The 21,326-nt window shown below is 43.3% G+C and overlaps 1 protein-coding gene across 1 annotated transcript in view; it reads right to left on the reverse strand.

The window, feature by feature from the left end:
* Positions 1–482: 482 nt before the first annotated feature.
* The window catches only part of fam193a (family with sequence similarity 193 member A), a 241,280-nt gene continuing 220,436 nt past the window's right edge, over positions 483–21,326 (reverse strand). Inside the window, exons 19-22 of the mRNA XM_041186547.1 lie at positions 19,662–19,892; positions 16,853–17,699; positions 10,009–10,090; positions 483–1,473 (exon numbers count right to left, since the gene is read on the reverse strand). Coding sequence (XP_041042481.1) covers positions 1,380–1,473; positions 10,009–10,090; positions 16,853–17,699; positions 19,662–19,892 — 1,254 coding nt within the window. The 3' untranslated portion in view covers positions 483–1,379. The remainder of the gene's footprint in view (positions 1,474–10,008; positions 10,091–16,852; positions 17,700–19,661; positions 19,893–21,326) is intronic.

Here is a 21,326-nt window from a genome sequence, read left to right on the forward strand (position 1 = left end):
GAAGGAAAGTCCATACCTGGTATTGCACCGGCACTGAAATTTATACATGACATTGCTCAATTATGTGTTAGGCAGAACATCTTTATGAATTGACAGCAGCATCTTCTTAGTAGAAAATACCATTGCATAGCAGCAGTTTGAAATGACTTCCTTAACCTGTTCAAATTTTTGAGATACTTTGCCTTCCCAGGGTAATCAGCACCCTTTCCCCCTGCAGTATAAATTGTGATAGGTTGAAAGTTGACATTCTTGCATTTGTCCTGATGAGTGCATGACAAGCAGGTTAGGCAATTTGTGTCTCATTTCAGCAATATTCAAGTTCTGTACTACCAAGTCTGTTACTTCTCCATGCCTTTTCAAATGTTACCATTTACTGTACATGTCCTCTCTTACAATCATCCTCTTGTATGTTCTTAAGAAATGCAAGCTTATAAAAGATATTTGGATTTTGAGAGAAAAAGGCAAGTCAGACATTCACCTTTCTGCCATACTACTGTATTCCATCTTTCAAAAAGAAAGACATGATTTTTTAATATTACTTAACAATATGTTAAAAAAGTAGCCAGTTTAGGCTTCAGTGTTAATACAATTATACACTCTATAACAGGTCGATAGTGTGAGCATTGTTCTTTTGAATTCATTCTGCAAGTATTCTTACACAAGCTGGCTACAAGTCAGAAATCAAACACAATATAGCGTAACCTTGTACACTTTAAACAGTGAATTTGTGAAGGAGTACTGGAGACAACTGGGTTTTCACTGCCCAGTTCTGTATGAGCATTCCCCCCTTCATTCAAACCATCTTGTTGAGGGAATGCTGGAGCAAAGAAGAGTAAAAATCGATGAAGTCCATTCCCTTGTCAGTAGTCGGACTGTATGTACAGTGCTGAATGCAAGACATGAATAAAAAGTCACGGCGGACTGATGCAAAGGAGGGAACAATCAGACTGACCTTCACCCAAGCAGAAGCTTGGGCAGAACACTAGGGAAGAAGAGTCAGAGACGGAAGGTTGTTTGAGTTCCACCCGAGCAGGTTATGACTACTGTTGAACAAGTCCCACTCACAGACTACAAACACACAAGCAAACAAAAAAAATAAATCAGGTAAGGAGAAAGTGATTAACAGCCGGCCAACTTGTTTTCCAAAAACCGCAAGGAAGTCCTAGGGGCCAAGGCGCCCTGCACCCATCCCAGTGCAGAACCACACACAGCAGTGGGGGAGACGGGATGGTGAGGGTAGGGGAAGGATGACGGGGAGAGAAAGGCAAGGCAGTTCCAGAACAGTCTGGTGAGCTCTCAGCACAGCAGAGTACTGTATATCCAAGTGAGAATATTCAGTGGAGTCACAAGTTGGTTCCTGTATGGAACGTTGCATCTGATCAGTGAGCAGCAAAGGTGGTTTTCTTCAGGCTGAAGTTAGACCAGTTGATGGAGAGTCTCTGTCTGTTTTGCCGGGCTGAATCTAAACAGAACCTGGGAAGGAAATAGAGAACTCAGTGAGTTAAAAAACAGAAAATTCTGGAAGCACTCAGTAGGTCTGGCAGCATCTGTGAAGAGAGAAATGGGAATTAACGTTTCAGTTCGTTACCTTTCATTGAAGAATGTAATGAGTGCAAGGCAAACCTAGAGACATCTGATGAACAACTGGTTAATTAAATAGAAGTCATTAGAACTGCTTGCTGTGAATCAACCATTTAAAAGCCTGTCCATGTGATCAGCCTCCACAGCTTTGCATCACGCTCTCCTCCTCTCCCCGGACTCTTAGCTGGGCTACCATCCACGAGCGACCATCACACTCTCCATTCCCTCACACGTGGGATAATGGTATCTTAGTGAGCCTTGACCCTGAGTGCTGACAGGCAATTCAAGAAGGGAAGAATGGAACCTCAGATCCAAGCTCAATCTTGACCCTGATCTGCAACTTTTCATGTGGAACCATGGAACTGTTATCAGGAGCGTGTCCATTACTCAATTTCCTGCTCGAAACCCAGGGATAATAATTAGTACTCACATTAAGTATGGGTTTGTTTTCTTTTAATGGAACCAACAGAAGTTGATAGCACAGGGGGCCTTTCCATTCACTACATTTTTGCCAACTCTTTGCAAGGGCAATCCAAAATTGATCCATGTTCTCACTTCATGGCTCAGTGTTCTCCTCCAGTTTATATGTTTAATCTATTCTTCCTTTGAAAGATGGAATGGTCTTTGCCTCAACTACTCCCTGTGGCAAAGCACTGAATGTTCTAGCATTCCACTATGTGAATTAACTGCTTTGAAACTCTAAGTCTCAATCGCAATTTGGGAACATATGAGCATAGGAGCAGAAGTAGGCCATTCAGCCCTTCGAGCCTGCTCTACTATTCAATAAGATCATGGTTGATCTGTTCATGTTTCGAATTCCGCATTCCCATCTAGCCCCAATAACCTTTGATTCCCTTGCCTAACAAGAATGTATCTACCCCTATCTATCCTTAAAAATATTCAATAGCCTCGCTTCCACCACCTTCTGAGGCAGAGAGTTCCAAAGTCGCACAATCCTCAGAAAAAAATTCTCTTCATCACTGTTTTAAAAGGGCAACCCATAATTTTAAAACAGTGCCCCTAATTCTGGGCTCACCCACAAGAGGAAACATCTTTCCCACGTCCAACTTGTCAATACCATTCAGGATCTTATATACTTCAATCAAGTCACCCCTCACTCTTCTGAACTCCAGTGGAAACAGTAAAACCCAGAACAAACTCAGATCGGGCAGCATTTGTGTAAAGATAAACAGAGTTAACGTTTTGAGCGAAATGTTATTTTTTTTGTTCATTCATTCATGGGACGTGGGCTTTAGTGGCTGGGCCATCATTTATTGCCATCCCTAGTTGCCCTTGAGAAGGCGATGGTGAGCTGCCTTCTTGAACCGCTGCAGACCATGTGGTGTGCGTACACCCAAGGTGAAGGAATGGCGATATATTTCCAAGTCAGGATGGTGAGTGACTTGGAGGGGAACTTCGAGGTGGTGGCATTCCCATCTATCTACTGCCCTTGTCCTTCTAGATGGTAGTGGTTGTGGGTTTGGAAGGTGTTGCCTAAGGAGCCTTGAACTCCTGCAGTGCATCTTGTAGATGGTACACACTGCTGCTACAGTGCGTCGGTGGTGGGGGGAGTGAATGTTTGTGGATATGGTGCCAATATAGTGGGCTGCTTTGTCCTATATCATGTCAAGCTTCTTGAGTGTTGTGGGAGCTGCACTCATCCAGGCAAGTAGGCACTATTCCATCACACTCGTGACTTGTGCCTTGTAGATGGTGTACAGGCTTTGGGGAGTCAGGAGGTAGGTTTCTGGTCAATGGTAACCCCCAGGATGTTGATAGTGGAGGATTCAGTGAAGGTAATGTCATTGAACATCAAGGGGCGATGACTGGATTCTCTCTTGTTGGAGATGATCATGGCCTGACATTTGTGTGGTGCAGATGTTACTTGCCACTTGTCCAGGTCTTGCTGCATTTGGGCACAGGCTGCTTCAGTATCTGAGGAGTCACAAATGGTGAACATTGTGCAACCATCAGCAAACAACCCCACTTCTGACTTTATTTTGGAAGGAAGGTCATTGATGAAGCAGCTGAAGATGGTTGGGCTGAGGGCACTACCCTGAGCTACTCCTGCAATGATGTCCTGGAGCTGAGCTGACTGACCTCCAACAACCATGGCCATCTTCCTTTGTGCTAGATATGACTCCAATCAGCAGAGAGTTTTCCCCTTGATTCCCACTGACTCCAATTTTGCTAGGGCTCCTTGATGCCACACTCAGTCACATGCAACCTTGATGTCAAGGGCAGTTATTTTCACTTCACCTCGGGTGCTCTTTTGTCCATGTTTGAACTAAGGCTGTAATGAGGTCAGGAGCTGAGTGGCCCTGGTGGAACCCAAACTGGGCGTCAGTGAGCAGGTTTTTGCTAAGCAAGTGCTGCTTGATAGCACTGTTGATGACCCCTTGCATTACTTTACTAATGATCGAGAGTAGACTGATGGGGCGGTAATTGGCCGGGTTGGATTTGTCCTGCTTTCCATGTACAGGACATACCCGGGTAATTTTCCACACAGCCAGGTAGATGCCAGTGTTGTAGCTGTACTGGAACAGCTTGGCTAGGAGTGCGGCAAGTTCTGGAGCACAAGTCTTCAGTACTATTGCTGGAATATTGTCAGGAACAATAGCCTTTGCAGCATCCAGTGCCTTCAGCCGTTTCTTGCCATCACATGGAGTGAATCGAATTGGCTGAAGACTGGCATCTGAGACGGAGACCTCCAGAGGAGGCCGAGATGGATCATTCACTCAGCACTTCTGGCTGAAGATTGTAGCAAATGCTTCAGCTTTATTTTCTGCATTGATGTGCTGGGCTCCTCCAACATTGAGAATGGGGATGTTTGTGGAGCCTCCTCCTCCAGTGAGTTGTTTAATTGTCCACCGCCATTCATGACTGGGTGTGGCAGGACTGCAGAGCTTAGATCTGATCCGTTGGCTGTGTGATCACTTAGTCCCGTCTATCACTTTCTGCTTATGCTGTTTGGCACACAAGTAGTTGTGTGTTATCACTTCACCAGGTTGACACCTCATTCTTAGGTATGCCTGGTGCTGCTCCTGGCATGCCCTCCTGCATGCCAGGGTTAATCCCCTGGTTTGATGTTAAGAGTCGAGTGGGGGATATGCCAAGCCATGAGGTTACAGATTGTGTTCGAGTACAATTCTACTGCTGCTGATAGCCCACAGCCATCATGGATTGCCAGTCTTGAGTTGCTAGATCTGTTCGAAATCTATCCCATTTAGCACGGTGGTAGTGCCACACGACACGATGGAGGGTATCTTCAATGTGAAGGCGGGACTTCATCTCCACAGCGACTGTGCAATGGTCACTCTTACCGATACTGTCATGGACAGATGCATCTGCGGCAGTAGGTTGGTTAGGATGATGTCAAATATGTTTTTCCCTCGTTGGTTCCCTCACCACCTTCCGCAGACCCAGTCTAGCAGCTGTGTCATTTAGGACTCAGCCAGCTCGGTCAGTAGTGGTGCTACCAAGCCATTCTTGGTGGTGGACATTGAGGACCCCGGGCCAGAGTTCATTTTGTGCCCTTGCCACCCTCAGTGCTTCCTCCAAGTGGTAATCAACATGGAGGAGCATTGATTCATCAGCTGAGGGAGGGTGGTATGTGGTAATCAGCAGGAAGTTTCCTTGTCCGTGTTTGACCTAATGCCATGAGACTTTATGTGGTCCAGAGTCGATGTTGAGGACTCCCAAGGCAACACCCTCCCAACTGTATACCACTGTGCTGCCACCTCTGTCAGATCTGTCCTGCCGGTGGGACAAGACATACCCAGGGATGGTGATGATGGTGTCTAGGACATTATCTGTAAGGTATGATTCCGTGAGGATGACTATGTCAAGTTGTTGCTTGACTAGTCTGTGAGACAGCTCTCCCAATTTTGGCACTAGCCCCCAGATGTTAGTAAGGAAGACTTTGCATGGTCGACAGGGCTGGGTTTACCATTGTTGCTTCCAGTGCCTAGGTTGATGCTGGGTGGTCCGTCCAGTTTCATTACTTTTTTGTGACTTTGTAGTAGTTTGTTATCACTGAGTGGCTTGCTAGGGCATTTAAGAGTCAACCACATTACTGTGGGTCTGGAGTCACATGTAGGCCAGATCAGCTAAGGACGACAGGTTTCCTTTCCTAAGGGACATTAGTGAACCAGGTGGGGTTTTACAACAATCGACAATGGTTTCATGGTCAACATTAGGCTTTTAATTCCAGATTTTTATTGAAATCAAATTCCACCATCTGCCATGGCAGGATTCGCAACCAAGACCATTACCCTGGGTCACTGGATCACTAATTCAGCGATAATACCACTACACCATCACCTCTACATGTACCTGCATTCTGCTTTTCTTTCCACAGATGCTGCTAGGCCTGCTGAATCTTTCCAGCATTTTCTGTTTTTATTTCAGATTTCCAGCATTTGCAGTATTTTGCTTTCATCCAGTGGAAACAAGCCCAGTCTGTCCAACCTTTCTTCGTAAGACAACCCACTCATTCCAGGTATCAATTTAATAAACCTCCTCTGAGCCGCCTCCAATGCACTTACATCCTTCCTTAAATAAGGAGACCAAACTTGCACACAATATTTGAGATATGGTAGCACCAATCCCTGTATAATATAACATCCTTATTTTTATGTTCAACTCCTCTCATAATAAAGGTAGCATTCCATTAGCCTTAATTGCTTGTTGCACCTGCATACTAACTTTTTGTGATTCATGCACCAGACACCTAGATCCCTCTGCACCTCTGAATTCTGCTGCCGCTACTTTCTTTTTTTATTCCTCCTGCTAAAGTGAACTTCACATTTTCCCACATCATACTCCATCTGCCAGATTTTTGCCCACTCACTCAACCTGCAACCTCCTTTTGTCCTCTTCACAACATACTTTCCTACCTTTCTTTGTGTCAACTGTAAATTTAGCTACCATGCCTTCACTCCCCTTATCTAAGTCATTGATATAAATTGTAAAAAAAAAAGTTCAGGCCCCAGCACAGACCCCTATGGGACTCCACTCGTCACATCATGCTAATCAAAAAAAGACCCATTAATGCATACTCTGTTTTCTGCCAACCAAACAATCTTCTATCCATGCTAATATGTTACCTCCTATATCATGGGCGGTTATTTTCCGCAATAACCTTTAGAACAAAGAACAAAGAAAAATACTGCACAGGAACAGGCCCTTTGGCCCTCCAAGCCTGCACCGATCACAAGCCTGCGCCGATCACATTGCCTGTCAAACTAAAACACTTTGCACTTCTAGGGTCCATATCCCTCTATTCCCATCCTATTCATGTATTTGTCAAGCTGCCTCTTAAACACCACTATTGTGTTTAACCTGCATCCATCACCTCCTCTGGCAGCGAATTCCAGACACTCACTACCCTCTGCATAAAAAACTTTCCCCGCACATCTCCTCTATAGTTTTCTCCTCTCACCTTAAATCTATGTCCCCTCGTAATTGACTCCCACCCTGCGAAAAAGCTTGACTATCTACTCTGTCCATGCCACTCATAATTTTGTAAACTTCTATCAAGTCACCCCTCAATCTCCGTTGCTCTAATGAGAACAATCCGAGTTTCTCCAACTTCTCCTCATAGCTAATAACCTCCAGACCAGGCAGCATCCTGGTAAACCTCCTCTGCACCCTCTCCAACGCCTCCATATCCTTCTAGTAATGCGGTGACCAGAATTGCACGCGATATTCCAAGTGTGGTCTAACCAAGGTTCTATACGGCTGCAGCATGACTTCCCAGCTTTTATACTCAATACCCCTGCCGATGAAGGCAAGCATGCCATTTGCCTTCTCCACCTGCGTTGCCACTTTCAGTGACCTGTGGACCTGTACACCCAGGTCCCTCTGCCCTTCAGTGCACTTAAGGGTTCTGCCATTTACTGTGGTACCTTATCAAATGCCTTCTGGAGATCCAAGTACAACATATCCATTGGCTCCCCTTTATCCACAGTGCATGTTACTCCCTCAAAGAACTCCAATAAATTGGTTAAATATAATTTTCCTTTCGCAAAACCATGCTGATTCTTCCTGATTACCTTGTGTTTCTCTAAGTGCCCAGCTATAACCTCCTTAATGATCAACTCTAACACCTTCCCCACGACAGATGTCAAGCTATCGTTTTCTGTCTCCCACCAATCTTGAATAGAGGGGTTATATTTGCTACTTTCCAGTCTGATCTGATAATCATTTGTCACAGAGTTGGCCACCAACTGCTTTTCCCTTTCAATTAATAAATGCCTTTCTGAATTTTAAACACGTCAATTAAGTTCTTCTCGAAGCCGTCTGCATCAGTGGAAATTGTCTCAAAATCTCAAATCTCTTCTAGTTTCTCATCCCTGAAATCGCCCATGAATCAACACGGTTTCCATCCTACTGCTTTCATGCCCTTTCTATAATGGTGTGCCCAGAACAGTGCTCTGTGGCCTACATATGTTCTTGTACAAACTTATTCTATTCTGTAACTGGGGAGTCAAATAAAATTGGATAGCACTTGCAGAGTTAACACAGGCATGACAGGCCAAATGGCATCCTCCATACTGTAAGATCTATTGATCTTACATGATTGTGAAGAGCTTTTCCCTCTAGCCCATTTCCTCTTCACCCAATTTGGATGCATCATGTCCTTGTTGACGTACAAGGTAATTGTCGAATGGGTCTCTCCCTAACCTCTGATTCATTTGGTTAATCTTTGGATTCAAATCAATCCATTTTTACAACAAAAATGTTCTAATTCACAATTAAACAAGGTGCCATTTGCTTATGCTTGTTCTTGCATTCAGTGACCTTAACAAGATGTGAGCCAGCAAGTGACCAGAGCTGTTTCTGCTTGAAATGAACAGAGCATTTACGACGCAACAACCAGCAACTTTAACACTGAAGCTGATGCAATTTTATTAATTTATGGAATGTAGATGCTGCTGCAGGGTCAGCATTTATTACCCATCCCATATTGCCCTGGAGAAGGTGGCAATGAGCTGTTTCCTTGAACTGCTCCAGTCCATGTGGTGAAGGTACACCCAGGGTGTTGTTTGTTAGGGAGTTGAACCCCGTGATGATAAGTTGGTTATTGACGGCCTAACAATCATTACTTTTAGGCTGCTGTTAGTGTCTGCCCATTTATAACCTGAACGTTTTAAGTGAAGGGGACGATACATCAATCCCCTAAATAATAAAGTGGCAGATTATCAGTTTAGAAACCACAGGGTCCACTTTCCAATTGAATCAGTTATTTAAATAGCTTGACACCAGTGTTAAAATAACACAGGCTGCAAAATTTAGGCTCATACCTAGATTTAGCACATTGTTGAAACACTAACAGATTTAGTGCACAGGTCTTTGCAGAATCATAGAATAGTTACAGCATGGGAGCAGGCCATTCGGCCTATTATCTGTGTTGGCTCTCTACAAGAGCAACTTAATTAGTCTCACTCCCCTGTCTTTTCCCTGTAGCCCTCCAAATTTTCTTCTTCAAGTGTTCATCTAGTTCAGTTTTGAAAGCCCAAATTGAACATGCCTCCACCACACTCTCAGGCAGCACATTTCAGGTCCCAACACTCACTGCATAGAAGAATTTTTCCTCACATTGCTATTGGTTCTTTTGCCAATCACCTTAAATCTGTGGTGTCCTCTGGCTTTCAATCCTTCTGCAAATGGGAACTGTTTCTCTTTGTCTGCTCTGCCCAGGTCCCTCATGATTTTGAAACCAATCTGCGTTTTTGGGATTAATTGGTAAATGACTGCTTGACACAGTCTTGCAATTCAAACTATTCAATGTGCGTCCTTCATTTGTTAAACCCCATTTGAAACAGAGTTGACAGACTTTGATTCAGGCTTTATCCTTTATCTGTTTTGAGTTAGCTCTTAGAAACAATGGCAGTAGAGATATTACCTTTTAGAACAGAGATGAGGAGAAAATTCTTTAGCCAGAGAGTGGTGAATCTATGGAATTCATTGCCACAGAAAACTGTGGAGGCCAGGTCATTGAGTGTATTTAAGACCGAGCTAGATAGGTTCTTGATTGGTAAGGGGACCAAAGATTACGGGGAGAAGGCAGGAGAATGGGGTTGAGAAACTTATCAGCCATGATTGAGTGGCGGAGCAGACTTGATGGGTCGAATGACCTAATTTCTGCTCCTATGTCTTATTACAATTAGCCATTGTCATTCTAGAGTCAGACAATCAGTGTAGTAGAGGAGGCAGTCATGCGGTTGTTTTATTAAAAAGCTTCCTGTTCCTCCTTATGTAGTGATCTGTGCAGGTTGGCATGCAAGCCTGTGAATGCTGGAAGATGATGCCATGTTCAAATAGCCCATGAAAAGTCTTAGACAAGGCTGGCAAATATGAGGTTACAGTCATGTGCATAGCAATATCACCACTGTTAAATAAGACCACCAAAATTCACATTACCTCTTGAAATATTCCACTTCACGCTCGGTCTCATCCATCTCCACACTGTCCAAATCGATGTCTTTAGGTAGGAACACATCATCTATTTTTTAAAAAAAGTATAAATTGCTCATGAACTGATTCATTCCGATGGAAATTCTAGATTTCTTTCAGGAAGTATGTTTTGGGTTACAGTATGTGAATAATTTGAGACACCGTATGTGACATAAGGTGAGGAACAGGTGACTTTGGGCTTAGGGTTACCAAATCTCTCCACCGCAGGAGCTTTTCCTCGCTTTGCATTCCTAGATCTGTTGCAAACTAATTGGGAGAGATCGAATGCTATTATTAATTAACTACTCCAATATCGCTGTACCATGCAATAACCAGGCTGGTTAGATCAACCTTGATCTTTTTTCATTTAGCAATGTTGCTCCATTTACAAGCAAATATAGCTTATATAAACCGCAGCACATTATTGGCTTATAAATATTACATTGTATTGACTGGACAGGTAGGACCATCTTTTTCTGAGCTCAGTTTCTTCAGCTTGTGGTAGAGTAGCCTATTGTAGAAAACATCATTTCTGTCTAGAATAGTTTCATAAAGAGACTTAACAACTGTATTTAAATCAGTGATCAATCACCAAGGTAATGCCTCAATATAATCCTTTACGGAAAAGTATGCCTATACCCAACAAAAGGCTCTGAGCTATTACTCTTGTTTTTTTATTCATTCATGGATGCGAGCACTGCTGGCAAGGCCAACATTTACTGCCCATCGCTAATTGCCCTTGAGAAGGTGGTGGAGCCACCTTTTTGAATTGCTGCAGTCCATCTGGTGCAGGTACAACCAGAGTGTCGTTAGGGAGGGAGTTCCAGGATTTTGACCCAGCGACAGTGAGAGAAGAGCAATATAGTTTCAATATAGGATGGTGTGTGAATTAGGGGTTATGGGGTGCAGACAGTAAAGTGGAGCTCAGGCTGCAACTAGATCAGCCATGACCTTATTGAATGGTGGACCAGGTTTGAAGGGCCGAATGGCCTACTCCTGCTCCTAAGTAAGTCCCGCGTCCTATGTGGATTGAAAAGGAATGTGCAGGTGGTGGCATTCCCACTTGTCTACTGCCCTTGTTTTTCGAGGTGGGAGAGGACTAGGGTTTGAAAGGTGCTGTCCAAGGAGCCTTGATGAGTTGCAGCAGTGCATTTTGTAGATGCTACATACTGCTACCACTGTGTTTGTTTGTGGAGAGGGTGAATGTTTAGTGTGGGATGTCCATTAAGCAGGCTGCTGTGTCTTGGAAGGTGCTGAGCTTCTTGAGTGCTGTTGCGAATGAAAACGAACAGGGTGAAACCTGGAAGCATTTTTTCACACAAGAGGGCAGCAGAAACGAGGAAATTACTCCCAGAAGGCAGAGAATGCTGGACCAATTGAACTTAAGAACATAAGAAATAGGAGTAGGCAAACGCCCCCTAGAGTTTCCTCCGCTCTTCAATAAGATCCTCGGTGATCCAATCTTGACCTCAACTCCACTTTTCTGTCTGTTCTCCATAACCCTCGACTCCCCCACGGTTCAACAATCTGTCTATTTCCGTCTTGGAATACATTCAATGACTTAGCCTCCACAGCTCTCTGGATAGAGGATTCCAAAGATTCACAATCCTCAGAATAAACTTCTCATTATCTCCCTCTGAAATGGGCATCGCCTTTTCGAAAAACTTATCCCCTAGTTCTAGATGAAAGCAAAATTCTGCAGACGCTGGAAATCTGAAATAAAAACAGAAAATGCTAAAAAAAAAAACTCAGGTCTGGCAGCATCTAAGAGAGAAACAGATGCACAGAATCCACGCTCCACAGATGCTGCCAGATGCTGAGTTTTCCAGCATTTTCTGTTTTTATTTTATCCTTTAGTTCCCTCACGAGTTTTCAGGATTGAGATGAATAGGTTTTTGTTAGATGAGGGTGCCAATGGAGTTAAGATGCAGATCAGTCATGGTCTGAACTAAGATGGAGCACAGGCTCATGGGACAGAATTGTTGACTGCTGTTCCTTTGATCCTAGACCAATATTCATGCACACCACAATCATTCATTATAACCACTGGGACACTAAAAACCACTGCCAGCATATCGCTGTAAAACTCCTTTCTCAAACTGGGTAACTAACTTGGGCTTCCAGGATGGATCATCTTCCAAACCCGTGGTCACTACCAACTAGAAGGACAAGGGCAACAGATACATGGGAACACCACCAACTGCAAGTTTCCCTATAAGTCACACACCATTCTGATTTGGAACTATACTGCTGTTCCTTCAGGATGAAATTACTGCAGTTTATTGGAACAAGGGCACTAAAACTCAGTAACTTTCCCACTATGCCATATAATCGTACTCTGAATAACTCCACAATGGCCTTAATAATCTCAATAATGATTACCAAGTGTGCGCAAACACATTCCTCATGAAGATACAGCCAAACCTTGACTTGCGTACCTGACATCTGCACTTCTCAGACTGTGGAGTCCTGGAACTCCCTCCCTAACAGCACTGTGGGTACCTACACCATGCAGACTGCAGCGGTTCAAGGTGGCGGCTCACCACCACCTTCTCAAGGGAAATTCCAGGGAGAGCAATAAAAATGCTGGCCTTCCCAGTAAAGATTACATCCCATGAAAGAAAAAGGATGAATCCACTCAGCTGCAATGCAACAACTGCCCAACTCTTCCCCGAGGCTCAATGAGCAGCAATTACTTGGGTTTGGAAGCAGAGGGTGGCGGGTGCCTGCCCAGACATACCCAATGGGTAGTCTGTATCACTGAAGAGGAAGGTGTCAAAAGGAAAGGAATAAACTATTAACTTCCAAGCAGCTTCTTCAATATCAGGACTACATAGCAAAACAGAGATGGCTAAGATCAACAATTTAAGAATACTGCTGAGTTCCAATGAATACCTACTAATAGTTGAAGAATTAATTATGTAAATTCGTGAATCAGAAATCATACTGTCAGGTAGACCGAGAGGCATTGAGATCAGAGTGATGAAGCAACACTAAAAAAAAATGGAGATATTTTCCATCTAGAGACCGTTGTAAAGGAGACAAAAGTGCCAAAAGAAAATTAAGATTAATTATAAGGGGTTAATTTTAAAACCACAGAACAAGTACTCAAATAAACAGATGAGGGTAAAAGATAAAGGCTTTTGTCAAAGATAAAGACCAGCTCAGCCACACAAACTAGGAAAGACCCAAGCTAGATCTCCAAATTGGTCTGTGTTTCTGGATTAGGCATGGATTATTTAGCCAGTAGTCTTGCTTCTGGACATTAAACATCAACCCTTGAGAAGTGCAGATGTCAGCAATGTAAGTTAAGGTTTGGCTATGTCTTTATGATGAGTGGAAGAGTGAAGGAAGTGTTTGCACACACTTGGTGATCATTATTGGGGCAGAATATTAAGGCCATTGTGGAGTTATTTAGAGTATGATTAGATGTCAGTGGGAAAGCTAATGAGTTTCAGTGCCTTTGTTCTAATAAATTTTAAAATGATAAAAGGCTCTGCAGTAATTTCATCTAGTTAGTCTCAGAGCTCCCTCTCCTGGTGGAAACTTACTGCAGATTGACAATCTACACAGTTCCAAAAATTGTTCATTATTATATGCAGGTTAAGGGCTCAAGTCTTTGGGAGCCTCATGCAAGAGTAAGGGGTACCACAGGAGCATGAAAGGGAGCAGGGGCGCAAAAAGCAGGAGGGAATGTAAAAACATAGGAGCAAAAGACAGAGTGTGAGGTAGTGAGCGAGAGAGAGAGAGCAAAAGAGACAATTTTGACACCCCACCAGGATAACAGTGGGATTTTGTTAAAATTTGTTTTTGAGGTTTTGCAATGCTGGCAGGGCGTTTTCCTACCTATCCCAGATGTCTCAAGATGACATTGATGGGTCACCTTCTTGGCCTGTTGCACTCCTATGAATTTTGTATCTAATTTCCAACTACCAGACTTTAGAATTGAGAGCCAACCTCGTGGTGTTAACTAAGCTGCTTCCCTGCCCCAATACTAGAACCAAAGTTTAGAACCAGGTTTAGTAAATTCAAACTTGACACGCTTGCTAGGTTTTGGTCTGTCAACCACTGGGTTCCAGTACCAAAGCCACTGTTATTGCATTTGAATCAGAGATATTAGGACTGGAAAATCCATCATTACCCAGCACTAACACATTTTGGGCACAAAGTGAGAAAAATATTTTTATTCAGGAATTTCCCTTTTGGCCAATGTTTTTATACGTCGCTTTGCCAGGAGAATTACATAGCTGCATGCATGCATATGTGAGAGTAAGAAGTTTTTAGTCAGGATAAACGTGGTACAGTCTTTTCCTGCCTGTCAATTTTCGTACGCTTTGTAAAAGTCCCTCAGCTGCAGGTGAGTTTGAAAGTGATCAAAAGACATCAACCTGCATTTCAGCAGACATTTTTGAGTACTTTCAGACAGGCAGGTTGAATGGCATTGCCAACTACTGATTCAATGTATCTACAATGTGTTGAACAAAAATAATTCTTTTAGCTGCCCCGGGGAAAGTCAATGAATGGGGACCACTTGTGTGACTGAGTAACGTTAGTGGCATGACCAATGTGGTCCAAGTGCTCCTTATCATTATATGAAAAATAGCATAGGAACATAGGGCTTAGGAGCAGGTGTAGGCCATTCGGCCCTACTCCACCATTCGATAAGATCATGGCTGATTGTGGCTTCAACTCCACCCTCCTGCCCATCTCCCATAATCCTTGACTCTGTCTGTTAAAAATCTATCTAACTCTGCCTTGAATAAATTCAACGACCCAGCCTCCACTGCTTTCTGGGGAAGAGAATTCCACAGACTAACAGCCCTCTGAAAGAAAAAATTTCTACTCAGTCTCAGAAAGGAGGCCTCTTATTCTTAAAATGAGACCCCTAGTTCTTGTCTCTCCCATAAGTGGAAACATCCTCTCAGTGTCCACTCTGTCAAGTACCCTTAGGGTCTTATATGTTACAATAATATCACCTCTCATTCTTCTGAACTCCAACGGGTATAGGCCCAACCTGTCCAATCTTTCTTAATAAAATAACCCCTGCATCCCAGGAACGAGTCAAGCAACCCTTCTCTGAACTACTTCTAATGGAATTATATCCTTTTTGAAATAGAAACTGGACACAGTACTCCAGATGTGGTCTCACCAAGGCCCTGCACAGCTGCAGTAAAGCTTCCCTACTTTTATATTCCACTCCCCTTGCAATAAATGCCAACATTCCATTTGCCTTCCTAATCACTTGCTGTACCTGCATGCTAGCTTTTTGTGATTCATGTACCAGGTCACCAGATCCCTCTGTGCTACTGAGTTCTGCAATCTCTCTCCATTTAAACAGTATACTGTTTTTCTGTTCTGCCTACAAAGTTCATATTTTCTCTATGTGCCAAATTTTTGCCCACTCACTTAACCTCATTTTGCAGACTCTCTACCTCCCCTTCACAACTTACTTTCCTATCTATCTTGGTATCATCGACAAATATAGCTATCATACATTTGGTCCCTTCATCCAAGTCATTGATACAGATTGTGTCATGCCAAGAAGGCATGAAGAAAAAAATCTAAAGAAAACTGTTTCTCTTCCATATTCTCTGGTTTAAATTATTTTTTAAAAATATGGACTATTGCTGATAAAATGGCTGCAGCTAGTCACATGCAGGTGGTTCTGGAAGATTCTATGCCATTCCAATGTGACTCGTATTATGTGAACATTCCAGCCAAGCCAACACAAAGGGCCAGTAGACGAGACGTCCGCAACTGACAAAGGCAGGGCTATTTGTGACTCATCTCCAACACTGTGCTAATGGTTCTACAGTTACCTGCCCAAGGTACAATGGGTTTTAACAAGTCTCCTTAAAGTACATCATTAGCTGAATGCATTGACCCTAATCCACCCTGTCATGTGACTGAGGCTTGAACTGTTTGAATTGCTTTTATTAGACGGCCTTTGAATTCTGTCTTCAGTCGCTGTTTAATCTCAGAAGAGAAACAGAACTCCAGGTTAGCAGCCTGCCATCTTCCATCAACCAACCAACAGCAGAACCAGAGCTCTGTTCAGGTTTAAATTGCCTGGCCCTCATCTACACTGTTTCTATGAGAACTTCTGTGCCAGTGCCGACTACAAGACTAATTCATCTCTATGTGGTTTGTCCATCGTGGAAGTCATCACTACTGGAAAAGTTGATCACCTAGTATCAGCTTCAACCTAATCTTTCTGAAGGAATACACCACTGGACTTTAGATTCTGGATTCTAGACTAACATGAAACAATAATTCTTATTTTGTCTGTGGTCCTTGCGCTGTAACTCTTTCTTTCCCTTATCCTCTTTTATTGTGTGAAAGTACTGGGGTTATGTAGCAACACACCTTCCCCGTGTTTTGACAGTGTGTAAAATAAACTAACCCTCTTATTTTATTCTCTCTCAAGTTGGCTGTTGGCTTATTAATAGAGGATTGAATCACTCCAAAACTGAGGGGTTGGGAAAATACGCCACCATTTATAAAAGGGGAAATAAAAAAAAATCAAACCATCTTTCTCTTTATGGACAGGTGGTGAGGGAAGAAATCAAGGTTGTTTGAAATTAAACCCCCTCCTGTCCATAACAATTGTAAATAGTTGAGGCCCCAGCACTGATCGCTGTGGCACTCCACTAGTTAGGGCTTGTCAACCCAAAAAAGCCCCATTTATCCCTGCTTCCTGTTAGCTAACTGATCCTTTATCCATGCTAATACTTTACCACTTACACCATATGTTCTTATCCCATGTAGTAATCTTTGACGTTGCATCTTACAAAAGCCTTTTGAAACTTACCAATAGAGTTGTTCAACTTGTCGCCTTTCTTCTTTTTGTTTTTCTTGGTCTTTCCTTTGGGCTGGGGCGATTCTGCAGTGTTTTTGTTAACTTGTTGCTGATCATTAGAAGGGGCAGATTCGCACACTACCGGCACTTTGTCTTCCTTCACATGGTTGAGCTTCTTCCCGTTGCCATTAACTCCCTTCTTCTCTTCCTTTCTCTGCTCCGTCACCATTTGGCATTCGGACAGCTTTGGTTTGGGTGCCCCCAATTCTGCCTGACACTTGGCTGAACTTTTCTGGTGCACCTCGCAGGGTCTGAAACCCTCAGCTGGCTTCAAAGGCCGTTCAGTACTCTGTTTAACCACCTGTGATTTTAACTTCTGCTTGCTGTTTACTTCATTGTGGACCAGTGTGGGATCTGGGCTGATGTTGGCCTCTGGTTGCTTGGCCTTTGCCTCCCGCTGAGATGGAGCCTGGGGCAGTCTGGGGTCTTTCCCGTTAGCTGGTACTGGCTGTGTCGTACTAGGTTCTGGCATCGCTCTCTGCTCCTCTTTGTTGTTTGCTTGCGTGGGTGGAGAGTTGGTAGGTTTTGCTACAGTGTCTGGTTGCTGGGATTTGCTGTTATCATTTACTAGATCCACAGCAGTTTCCTTTAGCCGTGCATTTTGTAGAAAGCACTCGCTTTTTTGGGACTCTTTCGTTCTCTCTTTTTTCTTTTTCTTGGCAGATCTGATTTGCTGCAGCTCTTGAAGCCGTTGCAGCTCCTGTTTTAGCCGCTCTTCCTCCTCCCGCCGCCTCTGTTCCTCCAGAAGTTGCAACTGTTCTCTCTCACGGGCTTCAGCCTCAAGTCGAGCCTTCTCTTCCTGCTGGAGGAAAACAGCAGTAAGTTTATTGAGCTAAAGCTTTTGTCGCTATTATAAAAGGTGTGCTACTCACCTAGTTGTAGTCCTTAAGGTCTTCAAATACGTTTCCCACCCAGCTAACAGAGGTGAAGAATTGGGGTCTAATTCTCAAGTTAAGTCTATAGAAAATGACTTACTGAGGCAAGCACGCTCAGAGACCTGATAAGTTAACTCTGTTTCTCTCTCCCCAGATGTTGCCTGGCCTGGTCAGTATTTCCAGCATTTTTTGCTTTTTATCACAGAAACCAGCAATGCCACAAACTTTGTTTTCCATTTGATGTTTGCTTTGCTAACTGTTCTCTAGTATGCCCTGCCAGCTTCAAAGGTCTAAGCACATGAACCCCCAGATCACCTTTTAGAATTGTGCCATTTAGTTTATATGCCCTCTCCCTATTTCTTCTGTTAAATGATGAACCCAATGTCCCTAAAAATTTCTGTTTCTAGAATTCAAAATCCATTTGGAGTTCTCAACCTCCTTGCTACATAAACCACTTCTCAAAACCCACAGGCCTAAAAACAAAAATGTTTAAATCTGACGCACAGTGGCAGCAGGGTGTACCATCCACAAGATGCAATGCAGGAACTCATCAAGGCACCACAGACAGCACCTTCCAAACCCATGACCACTAACATCATGAAGGACAAGGGCAGCAGATACATGGGGAACACCACCACCTGGAAATTCCCCTCCAAACCACTCACCACCCTGACTTGGAAATATATTCACTGTCGCTGGTTCAAAATTGTGGAGCTCCCTCCCCAACAGCACTGTGGATGTATCTGCACCATATGGACAGTGGTGGTCCAAGATGGCAGCTCACCACCACCTTCTCAAGGACAATTCGGAATGGGCAATAAATGCTGCCCTAGCCAGTGATGCCCACATCTCATGAATGAACAAAAAAAAAAGATTCAACCTATTGTGCCGGCTTACAAGAATAATCCAAAATTAGAATCACTGCCCCCACACTCTTCTGAAAGCCCTGTATCTGTAGGGATATGCTAGGCCATGGGATTATTGATAGTGGCTGAATACAAGTCTGCTGTTGTTGATGGCCTCTATTTGGAGCTGTGGGCCCAGTTTTGAGCTGCTGGATCGGTTCTGAATCTTTCCTATTTAGCAAGGTGGTAGTGCCATGCAACTTGATGCAGGGTATTCTCAATGTGAACATGGGACTTCATCTCCACAAGAATGTATGGTGGTCACTCCTACCTATATTATCATAGATAGATGCGTCTGCAATGAGTAGATTGGTGAGGATCAGGTCTAGTAGATTTTCCCCTTGTTGATTCCCTCCACCTGCCGCAGGGCCAGTCTGACAGATATGTCCTTCAGAATTCAGCCGGCACAGTCAGTTGTGATGCTACCAAGCCACATTTGGTGATAGACACTGAAGTCCCCAACCCAGAATACAATCTGTGCCCTTGCCACCCTCAGGGCTTCCTATTTATTTAGGAATGAACAGCATCTACATAAAAGAAGCTGGATTAACACATGTTAAGAAGGGAGTTTGAGGATTATGAAGATATTAACATCTTACTTTCATGGCTGAATCTGGAAAAATAATTTACTGCACCCAAAAGAGGTGATATCAAGGTGGCGTGGGAAGGAGGTTTTTGATATTTGGCCTGAGGATGGAATAATATTGAAGAGTTGAATGGTCAATTCTTTCTCTAGATTCTGAAGTATCTGTATCATAATGGGGACAAGCACAATAGCCCGTATTCCAAATCTGATTCATATGACAATTAATATTTATCTAAACAAACAAGTGAAACGTGACCATTTATTGCTGTGTATCTGAACACCAAAAGCAACCATGTTACCCATCTGCATCATAACCTTCAAATTAATTCAGTACAGTGTAAACTGACTGTACAGGAGGGGTTCTCTCCAACCTGTAGTGTGGAGAAATCTCTTACCTTTCGCTGCTTGTGCCGTGCTCGTTTAGCTGCCCTCGAACTGCTGACTGGTTTAGATTCTGTGCTATTTATAAACTGTAATAGGTCTTCTACTTTTCTATGATCTACTATCTGCTCTTTCTCGAGGATCTGGTCTGCTTTCTTTGGCTGCTCTTCTTTTCGTTTTGTGAGCCGTAAACGTAGCTTCTCCCGCATTTCTGCATAGTTTCTACTCGTTGGTGCAGCAGGTGGCTGAAAGACATGGGCAATAACAGTCAATTGCAGGCCACCTTTGTTATTGGCTCAAATTAACAGAAGTAAACAAAGTTAATCCAGCAAGTTTAAACCACTTTGCAGTTGAAAATCACAGCATTAAAACAATCTGGCAATAAAACTTTATTGCTTTTGCAGCTGCTAGCAAAACGAACCATATTATCAATACTGCTGTGTCAAAGATCGCACCTGTCAATGCAACAAACAGCAGATGCACAACTCTTAACAAAAACAGAATTACCTGGAAAAACTCAGCAGGTCTGGCAGCATTGGTGGAGAAGAACAAAATTGACGTTTCGAGTACTCATGACCCTTCAACAGAACCATAGACTATGTCATGCAAATTACTACCAGCCACCTGTTCGTACATATTGTGTTCGAACTTATGAACAAAGCATGGCTTAAAAAACTGTGCAGTTAAAAGGAGGTAGAAAAATGGCTTTTGGAAGCAGGATGTAAATTTGTTGCCTGGTTTTATTCTCTCCCAATTTAGCCGAACTCATTTGGGGTGATGTTAAAGATGTTGCATTGGCATTGGAGCTGCCTGCTCCCTCACCAACCTCCTCCAACCCTTCAGCAAAGTTAGGAAAGTTCAAAACTCCCACTCGACCTCTATCTGGTAATCTCTCTAGTGTGCATACATGTGGTTGCAATGAACACAACAGCTCATGCTCAATTACAATGGCTTTGACAGTTGAATCACTGCTGGTAAAGGCCACAAATGAGTAATGGCCTCTTGGTGAGGCACCACAGGAGTGCCTGTGGAACTAACCCCAGCAAGTAGTCACCACCACCTTCAGGGGAAAGTGACGAGTTGGGAAAAAAATTAAAAATAAAATAAAACCCTGCATCACAAGGACATTTTATACAATAACTGTTTTCCTCAAAACAACTAAAGTACAGGAAGTATTCAGCTGTAAACTAACCCATGGCCAACTTGTCCTAACCTCTGCTTCCATTAACTTTACAAATATCTAAATACTGATGAGAATCTGGAGCATTGAGATTAAATACACACAACCGCACTTTTCATCAAGCAAAAGTTCCATTCTTTTGTTGGTTTGTGGAAATCGGACAAGTGATACAGTCTGTAATGTTTTACTGCCTCAAGTGAAACCGTGAAGGCTTTCAGCCTGCAATGTCAATTTTCTTTGTTGCACTCTTTTTGTTAAAGAAACAGAAAATTCCAAGGGCAGGATCACCACACTGGCTCTCAGCTGTGAAGGAACAAAATTCCTCCCAGTCGTTGCAATGAAGCCAGCACAGAAACCGCACTGTATCGTTTGCATGCCTTTTAAAACCGCTTCACCTTTGGTGGACCTCTGACAACTTAGTTGATTAAGAGAGTGAGTAGTTGAGCAATCTGGAGCAGGAAGTCTCCGAGCTCAATTTCTGCTAAGTGCCAAGTTAGCT

Source organism: Carcharodon carcharias, chromosome 4 (assembly GCF_017639515.1).
Source record: "Carcharodon carcharias isolate sCarCar2 chromosome 4, sCarCar2.pri, whole genome shotgun sequence".
NCBI classification, from domain to species: domain Eukaryota; kingdom Metazoa; phylum Chordata; class Chondrichthyes; order Lamniformes; family Lamnidae; genus Carcharodon; species Carcharodon carcharias.